At 45.0% G+C, this 9675-nt stretch overlaps 1 protein-coding gene across 1 annotated transcript in view; it reads left to right on the plus strand.

Moving 5' to 3' along the window:
• The window catches only part of grin2da (glutamate receptor, ionotropic, N-methyl D-aspartate 2D, a), a 136343-nt gene extending 129936 nt beyond the window's left edge, over positions 1-6407 (plus strand). The window contains exon 18 of the mRNA XM_034892066.1: positions 1538-6407. Within this exon, the coding sequence (XP_034747957.1) occupies positions 1538-4708 (3171 nt within the window). The 3' untranslated portion in view covers positions 4709-6407. The remainder of the gene's footprint in view (positions 1-1537) is intronic.
• The last annotated feature ends 3268 nt before the right edge of the window (positions 6408-9675 follow it).

Below are 9675 nucleotides of genomic sequence, written 5' to 3' on the forward strand. Positions count from 1 at the left end.
TAAGCCTCTTTCACCCATGGTTTTATTTGCACAGTGGCAAAATAGGTTATGTAGCATTTACTCTCTCCTGTTGTTTTTACTCCTCTCCAGAAGCTGTATACTCCTTCGCATACCTCCCTCTACAATTACTTTTCAGCATGCGTTTGGAGAAAAAATAGTCCTATTCCAGCTGAGTGATGTTTTCTTTTCTGAAAGCTCTGTTTGGTTTGATAGTGTGAAAATTGACCCTCCAAGAAGCTCGGTAAACTCGGTCCAAAGTTTCTCCAAAACACTCATTAATATTTAATGGTCAGCACTCCCTGCTGCCTGCCTTTATAGGAGATGTGGTGACACAGAGAACCAGAGGTAGAGTGAAACCACCTAGAGCGATATCCCAGCATGCTGAAAGACAGAATAAAGATAGATTATTTTCTTCTTTTCAAACTCTGAAATGTGTCGAGCCGACAAAGATACATAGTCCGTGGTTGTGCAATGTACTATATCAAGATAGAAAATAGGGTGGATAGAGGATAAATAAAAATACACAAGTTGTAACCCAGAAAGATGAAAAGCCTTTGTTCATGCAGCATACTATCACAGGTTTAACTGGATCCTCTATGAGGTATGGTAGCTATTGAAAAGATGTTCTTTAGTCCGGTATGTTGCTTTTTATCAAGACATAGTAAGGCTCAAAATATTGCAACTGTTATGTGTTTTACAGCTACAGACTATTGTAAGTGTCTACACAGTAGTACAATATTATAACGACAAGCGCTTTCCAACCCTACTAGAAAAATCAAGAGGGTTTAGACAGTCTGGTAATTTGTGGGGAAAAACTAACAACACTATGTGACCACAGTTTAGCGTAAAAACTGATTTTTGTGGGAATCATAACAACCAACTCCTACCAAGGGACATACTATCGGTGGAAAAAATATTTAAATGCATCTGCTACTTTTAGATCTGGATAATGTCTGACAAAACCAGCAAAGGCTGGAACGATGATACGTTTCACACACACATCATTCTAACAATAGCTTTCATCTAGTTTGTGCACAAAGTAATACATTTATGTAAAGTTTACAGTGACTTACTGGCAACAATTGGCCAGCAAGTTACTGTGAATTATTTTTACAGTAAAGGTTATATACTTCCACTTACAGTATTTTATGTATTTTATGTATTCATTGTAAAATACAAAACAGTTAAACAAAACATAAGATGAAAAGAAAAATATACAGTAGTTTACTGTTTACAGTACTATAGTAGCTGTATTGTGATTTTTGATGGGATTTCAACTGTAATGCTTAGACTACTGTGATTTTTTCATGTTGACAAGGTTGTAATGTAAACTTTACAGCATTCTACTGTAAAAATCAAATACAGTAACGTTACTGTTAAATCAAAAGTAAATAACTAGATTTCACGGCCATTATTCACAGCGTAGGTATCAAATCAAAACTGCTCTAAAGGATTCCTCTCTCTTACAAACACTGTTTCTTATTATCATACTTGGCAGCCTGCACGTCTATTTACAATCTTTTATCTCTCCACCCAGGGGATGTACAGTTGCTGCCAGTTTGAGGATGAGACGGCACCGGGTGGTAGTAAAAGCTCCATGCCCCAATACCACACCATGACCACCATGAGCGCCATGCCTGCTGGATCTCAACACCTTGTTACAGCCACAGTAAATAACACGGCTGCCATTGCCATGGTGCAACAGCAGCAAAAGCACCACCACCAACAACAACAACAACAAGGGCCAACCTATACCACCATGTTACCTGGATCGCCACCAACTATAGGACACTCCGCAATGGCTCTGGGACCCTCCAACAGCCCCTTACTGGAAGGTCCCATGCCTTGCTCCACCTTCCTGCCTCGCCATGACCGCAGACTTGCTGTTGTTGATCGCTGGAACAGGTCAAAGCCAGAGAAAGTCATGAGCGGAGGCAGTGGTGGAGGAGTGGGTGTTGGGGGGATAGCAGGAGGGATAACTGAACTTCAGATCCCACAATATCAGTCGAACCTTGGACAACACTGGAGCCTGCAAGTGGCAGGTGGAGCAGGGGGAGGGGGTGACACAAGTCTAGATGAATATAAGCGCTACTATGGGCCTATAGATCCAGAGGGGCTAGGAGTTACCTCTGACCAACAGACAGGGGGTCCCCAGCAGACTCCCAAAGCTAATCCGCGAGGCCCCAAAGCCTCAGGGATGCCACGACCACCTTCTAAAGGCCTCCAACAAGGCCCCCAACAAGGCCCAGCGCATTTAATCTCCAAGCCACCTCCACTGATGCCATGTTCACCACGAAGGCCTCCTTTCTGGCGACGGGGAAGCCTAACTCAGGCAAGGAAAAAAAGCTTAGGAGGGCCCCTGTATGAGAATATACTCCCTCTGGGGAGACGAGGAGGTGGGAGGTATGGAGCAAGCGATGGAGGTGGAAGAAGAGGGCGACGTCCTCCACCTCCTCCTCTGCCCGTTCCCCTGTCCACCCCAACACATACGCCTACCACACCATCCTCCCCATGCCGTTTCTACTCCTCCTGCTCCAGTGCCTCATCCTCTTCCTCTTCCTCTACATCAACCTCATCCTCTTCTTCGTCCTCTGTCTCACTGTCTCGGTCAAATTCCCCGTTTTCTTGCTCCAGTGACAGCTCCTACAACTCTTCGTTGAGTTTCCGGTATCGAGCAGGGGACCGAGAATTCAAGGTCGATGACGACTATGACTCAGATCTGCTTACAGAGGAGTCTAGCCTCCTGTTAGGGTCACGGAAGAAGATTCGTTCACGTCGCATGTCATCGCGCTCGCTGCCGTGTAGCCCGCCACCTCCACCAATCCCGCCTAGGAAGCCCCGCCCTCAAAAAGATTATGGCAGAGAGAGAACAGGCAGCCAGCTGGCCCAGTTACAGGAGTGGTGGGCATCATGGGGAGAGAGAGAGAGAGCGAGGGGTGGAACAACGAGCCGGGGAGATGGAACAGTTAGTAGATTGGACAAGAGACACCACAAAGAGAGGGAACGGGAGAGGAAAAGGAGGAAGAAGGGGCGAAAGAAGAAGAAGAGGGAGGAGAGGGAGAGAGAAAGGGAGCGAAAGCGGCGCAAAGCAAAGAAGAGGAAGAAAGACGATAAGGTGAAGAAGAGAGAGCGGAAGAGGTCAGTGCAGGAGGGAGGAGATGCTGAAAAAAGGGAAGAACTCAAATCAGGGACCGCAGATTACCCTTCATACCCACCCCTGAGGCGAGAGTCTTTTCGGAAAAAGAGTGAAAGCTCGATCCGAAGCTATGGATGGAACATCTCAGGTGAAGAGGAGAGGAAGGAAAGAGAAGAGAAAGAGAGGGATGATGGGGAAGAGAGCCGAGGGAAAGAAAGAGAAACCAGACGAAGGAACAGCAAGCACTATCATAGTTCGAGCGCTAAGCCTTCGACGTCTGTCAAGTTCTGGGGAGGGGTCAACCCGTCCTCAGTCACCATTCCATCTGCCTTTCTGCCCTTGTTGCCTGTCTCCTCTAAAAGGAGGAAGAGTAAAAGTTCAGACAGGGATGCTGTAGGAATGGAAGGCGAGAGGAGGCCTTTGTTAGGACGCGATGGAAGAGGTGAGATTCACTCCAAGGAGGGGTTGTCTTTCCACAAGTGGGGGTCTGAAGTAGAGTGTGAGGGAGAAGATTCTGAGCTGGAGAGGAGAAAAGCAGGTCGTGGAAAGAGGCGTGGAGGAGGAAGGACAATGTCCGATGACGAGCGGGAACGTGATAAGGTAGTTGGGATATATTCTGATGATGACGGTTCTTCGGGAGAGTTTGGAAAGTTCGAGAGGTATTGGGAGGATCGTGAAGGCAGGGCAGTCGGAGGGATTGGCGGGGGTGGTTGGTTTTTCAGCACCTACCCCTCCAGGGAGAAAGCCGGCAGCATCAACAGTAGAGATGATTTGTTCCTGGAACGAGGAGAGAGGTGGGGGACAGCCGAAAGTGGATGGGGGTCAGGTGGAGGTCGTGGGGGAGAGAGAGGGTGGGGATCAGGATCGCAGTGGCCCCCGCCTCCTCTCACACCACCACCTCCTCGACGATACTGGTCCGTGGACAAACTCCACATGCAGGATGAGAAGAAGAGCAAACGCAAGTCAAAGGAAAAGGGCAGAGGGTACGCTGCTTGTTCCTCTTGTCATTCCCCCCGGCACCATCCGCACTCCCATTCTTCCAAATGGGCCCGCGTAACCTCGCGAAGCCAGGAAGAGCTGTACCAGCAAAGCCAGAGTTTTGGTGGGCCCCTGAAGCCCAAACAGGAATCCTCGTCGTCCTCGAAACCTGATCGCTCACAGAATCCGTCCAAATCTGGCAGCCAGTCAAACCTCAGTATCCAGCAGCGGACCCAGAGAACAGAGAGGGATCGAGATCGAGGACGACAATCGTCCCCACCTCCGACCCTCATACCAAACTTGCCACCCCCGCTTCCTGCCCTTCCAGCTCCTCCGTCCTCATCTCACCCTATCCATGTTCCTCCCCCTACCTCTTCCTCTTCTGTATCCTCTCCTTCTGTGGTCTCCTCCACCCCAGGGGCACCCCAGCCTTCCTCCATGGCTTCGGCAAGTGCCAAACTTCAGTACCAGAGGTTGCGCTCTGTACCCCAGCCCCAGAGGTTCCCTCAGTCTCCTCATTTACCCCTAAAAGCCAAGAGCCTTTGCTCACGAAGGGGCTCAGCCCATTTTTCTAGTGTGGAGAGCGAAGTCTGAAGTTCAACAAGGTATCAAAAGTCATAAGGGAGCCCTGCAAGGCTGAGGCTGAGCAGGGGATCGGAATCTGCCCTCCAGCAAACATGGGTGTGCAGCCAGGTCAGTACAGTGTACGCACTGAGCCCTTTCCTAAAATTGTGCACAAAGAAAGAAAGAAGGAAACAAACCACAGGAAAACGTCAGCAATCTTGTGCTAACTGTTTTTTTCCTTTCGTCCCTCTCAGTATGTGAAAGACTACAACCAGAGCACCATCTTGCATTCTGAACTGGGTTAACAACAAATACACTAAAAGCAAATCAGACATTAAAAGTTGTACAACTGAAGGAGACGCCTTTGCTATAGACAGTAAGAGATGTTGAAGTAGAGCAGTACTTTGTATTCAGATGATTCTTAATGCTTACTGAGGGCTCAGGAACTTTGTAGTAGCGTATACCTGCTGCTCTCAGAAGCCTTTAACACAGAACAGTGTTCTTATATTTGTCCCTTAAACAAATCGCTTACCCCTATTTTCCTTTTTCCTTAACAAACTGTTTACACCCCCGCAGAACTGTGACACCCTTCCAAGGCACTTTTGTTTTGTATGATCATCACCCTCTTGTTTCGAGGGAGAGGAGTGCGACTACCACCTTGTCTTCTCTGTTACCCATGCACCATCTCCTGGTCTCTTTTATTCTGCCTTATCATTTCCCCCTTTTTTTCTCTCTTCCTAGCCCTTTTACCCCTTTCTCTGCTTTACCTCCTTTCCCACCTTGTTAACTTTATTTGTCTCCTCATCTCTTGTCATACCCTCTCCCCTCTCGGCTCCTCTCCTTGATGTGATTATTCTGTGTGTCTGTGCTTTTCTGTGTTTGTATTCTTGACAACAGGGTAAGTCAACTGTGACTGATATTCTACTGGCTTAATGAAAAGCTGAGTGCCAAACTTAAGTAGAACTCAACATCAATCTGTACAACGTTAGCTGCTATGTTTCCTTTGATCTTGCAGAGTATTCCATCACCCAAATATGTGCACATGCAAATACCCACTCACAAACACTTGCACACATGCACATGCAAGGATGTGCGCCTAAACAAGTCAATCGAGCTGTTCTCTATGTTGAGCAATACATTATTCACCCTCTGTTCATGTTACAATTTTATACTTTGAAACTTTTACTTTACTTCTGTGTTGTAGTTGTTGTTGTTGTTATTGTGTTCTATATATCCAGTCATGTATTAAGTCTAATACAATGTAAGCCCTGTGCCATACTACTCAAGCTGCACATGAAACGTTCTCTCAACTACCTAACTACGACAATGGTGGATAAACAGGCAGGTGTCTTTTTCCTCCCTGTATTTGACTGAATGTAATGTCAGCTGCCATAAGGTGTGCTACAACAACAATTAAGACACTGGGAGGTATGAAAAGAGTTGACTTCAATTCATTGTTGACGTAGCCTGACATAAGCAACGGTATGCAAAACTTGCTGATGTAAGTAATAAGCTTGAATATTTTCATTAAAATAAATCTCGCCGAAAGGAAACACAAGCCCTAGCATTTGTATTACAAACTGGGTGTCTGTGGTGACTTTCCCAGGAGAAATCCCTAGACACACACTGTGAGTGACACGTTTTCTGTCACCCAGCAGTGGGTCCGCCAGAGACGGTAGGCAGAGCTAACGCAACAAATCGCTCTTCAACTCAAACTGACTGACGTCACCATAGGTGCCGCCAAATTGTATGAAACAGAGATTTTTGAGATTATGTTTGCCCTGCAGGCGGTCAAATTGGTGCAAAGACCACTAATTAACCCAGGTCTGCTTGCTACCAAGCAGGAGATGTGTGGCAAGACACGTTGAAAGATTGTTGCAGGGAAATACATACTTACTTACTATAGCTTTTGGGGTCAATCACAACGAGAGGCGTTGCTAGAAACGCGGTGCCAGCAAAATCATTGTGTTGCTTCTTTCTTGTGCCGCGCAGTGCGTGTTCCTAGCGGTTTCAGATGCAAGAAAGTTCAAAATAATCATTGTTTTAGCAAAACCTTTCCAAAAGCAGCCCAACCAATCAATCAAGTGGTGGAGTTTACCACTTCCTTCCTGTTTTGATGCCCATAGATGGCAGCATCTAGCTTCCTGTTTGTTAGCATGTACACAATACCGTTTATAAATCACAATAAAAAGAAGTTAAGGAGTACAGTAACTTTACACTTTACTGGGCTTTACTGACTAACTAGCCGTAAATGGCCACCGTTAACACTTTAATTAGCTTGGATATTGCTTATGCTAATTTTAAACTATCATATTTGTCTGCAGACAGCTAATTTTGCTGCTCTCTCTCAGCTTGAATCCATTGTTTTTTTTCCTGTAGATCAAAGTTGAACGCTCTTTTGCCATAGTGGCAGCTTTTTGGTCTGATCGGCCCCTTATTGTAATAGTTCCTGCCTAATGTTTTGTGTAAAGTCTAAGTATAAAGGTATGTCTTTTTCCTCAACATGTCTGAGGTTAGCCTCATGCTATAAAGACAGTGTATTTGGACAGGGAGGAGCTCAATCAGTGACCATTTAGCTCTAATGAGAGTGCCGTTTTGATGTCAAAGAGGCTATGTTGAATGCTAGCTAGCGGATGAGACTGTTTTGAAGAAGTGCTACATCTGAGTTACTGTGTATAAAACACACAGTAGCAACTCCTGTGCGATTATTATAAAAAAAAATGTAAGTGTTTTTCACCTTGTAAATGTGTAATCAAGAGCTACAGCTTTTTAATCCATGACCGAGCTGACACCAGCAGTGACACTCCGATGCCAAGCACTTAGCTAGAGTAGCTACGTACATCCATTAACATAACAACCTAGCGTCAGGACACTGGACATGGAGTTTTCAGTGAAGAGGCAAGAACCGCTGGCACAAAGCGTTTGTGTTTTTTCAGTCGGTCATAACGCCTCAGCCATCTTCGCCCATAACAGTCTGGTCAGCTCTTGTTTGCCTGGAACTGCATCTGAGCCATAATTTATTCAGCTGAAGAAAACAAAAAGAGTCTTTAACATAAACTTCTTGTGTGGAGTTTGTCTGTAAAAATATATTTATTTATCATATATAATTTGTGGCGGTGGGTAGTGATAGAGAAAATTGTTGTTTAGCATCTTGGTATTTTTATATTTATGGATATTGTTTTTCATTCCAAGTCCATTTCAATAATAATATAAATGTTATGTGTTAAAAACACATACTCTCTTTTATTCTTTGACAACAGGGAAATTCTTGATTACTTTCTTCGACAAAGATTGACTGTATTAACCCAAGCTGGAGGCGGTTTAGTGATTTGCTTGTTAAAATCAGCAATCATCTTTCACAAATTCCAACGAAAGCCAGAAAAGGTTGAGTAAGTGTGACGTGTTTCTGTGCATTCACACCGCAAGCAACTCAAGTCTGTTGTCCCGAGTACAAACAATCTCTGTGACCTAACAGAATTTGCCTACTTTTGCCTCTAAAAAAGTTGGCTTCAGCCCGACCACTTCGGCGTCTTTGTCTTGCCGTGTCTGTTGCTGTGTAGCGTCAGCGAGCTAGCGTAACCTGCACAGCGGCTAGCTGCTGGCGGTGTGAACACCAAGCTTGGGCGTTTCCCCGGAGACACAGCCACCTATCTTCCCTTCTCCCCCCTCGCCTCTTTCCTCTCACGTTGATACGTTGTGTTGCTGCGTGTCTGCAATTGTAAAGCTGGTCTGTTTAAAAAAAAAGAAAAAAAAGAAGAGTATTTGTGGATATATTTATTTCAACTAAAAAATATATATATAAATAAATATATATGATAGTATATTTCAAGGCGCTAAGATCTCTGTTATATAAGTTTGTCTACTAAACTTTTGGTATTATCTCAATGTCTTTTGTGGATGTCTTTTATTTTGTATGTCTGTCTGTCTCTACTTGTCTCCTGCCCAGCTCCCCTACCCTCCAGCGAAAACAGAGACCAGTATGTAACTGTGTTTTTGCTCACTAAAGACCAACCATTAGCCTCCATTAGCTATCTACTTGTAGCTGACGCTAAGATTTCAACATGAGTGACCACGTGGAGGGGTGCGCGGGTTTCTTACGACCGTGTCACTGTAGAAGTGGTGGCGTCTGTTTGTCTACCCAGAGGGGCCTTTATTTTTGGTTTGGGCTATATATTAACAACTAATTAAACCTTTTATGGATACAGCAGCTTTTACCACAACTCACTTATGTAGGGGGTCACATTCTCGACCCTGTTTTGGGTTTCTGCGTCAGACCTTGGAGCACGGTGACCTCTTTGAAACACAATGTAGCAAGCAGCACAGGCTTTTTTTGCATCTCTTAGTAGCTGTATTACTATACAAAAACATGCACAGCTACCCCTGCCAACCAACCTGTACGGTACATATAAGGACTCTGATAAACGTACATAGTGTGTTGTATCTGCCAAGCTGCTGTGCTGTAAAAAAAACTAAAAAACAAAGGAGATAAGAAAAAAAATTATACACAACAGACACACTGTTTCATTCTTAATTTTACAAAACTTGGAAAGCTAATATGACACGTTGGGGGCAGGGCTAAAGCTGCTCGCTAGTGTGGTTTCCACTAAGGCCAAAAATGGCCCAACCAGGGCTTTCTTTTGATAATCGCATCTACAGACTTTTATTCCTAAATGGACAACAATGATCCTGCACACGTCATTGGCTAGGAACTTGGAAACACTGCCTTAGAGAAGAGATCGCCCTCCTGGCCATACTGCGCCTGTATGTGCTTATGGTCAGTCAGTATGGTCGAAGGTAAATCAATTTTCAAACCTCGCGTTTAGGGACATATGAAGCATTTACCGGACCGCAGCCCTGGTAAGCCCAGTTTTAGCCTGCAGTGGAAACGCGTCCACAGTTTCTGCCTGTACACCTCTGAACAATGTCTCAAGGCCTTGTATTAATACTGCTGTATTGACTGTGACGGAATCATGGCTAGTTGTGCTCCACTTTATTGT

The sequence above is a fragment of the Etheostoma cragini genome, chromosome 14 (assembly GCF_013103735.1).
Source record: "Etheostoma cragini isolate CJK2018 chromosome 14, CSU_Ecrag_1.0, whole genome shotgun sequence".
In the NCBI taxonomy this organism is placed as follows: domain Eukaryota; kingdom Metazoa; phylum Chordata; class Actinopteri; order Perciformes; family Percidae; genus Etheostoma; species Etheostoma cragini.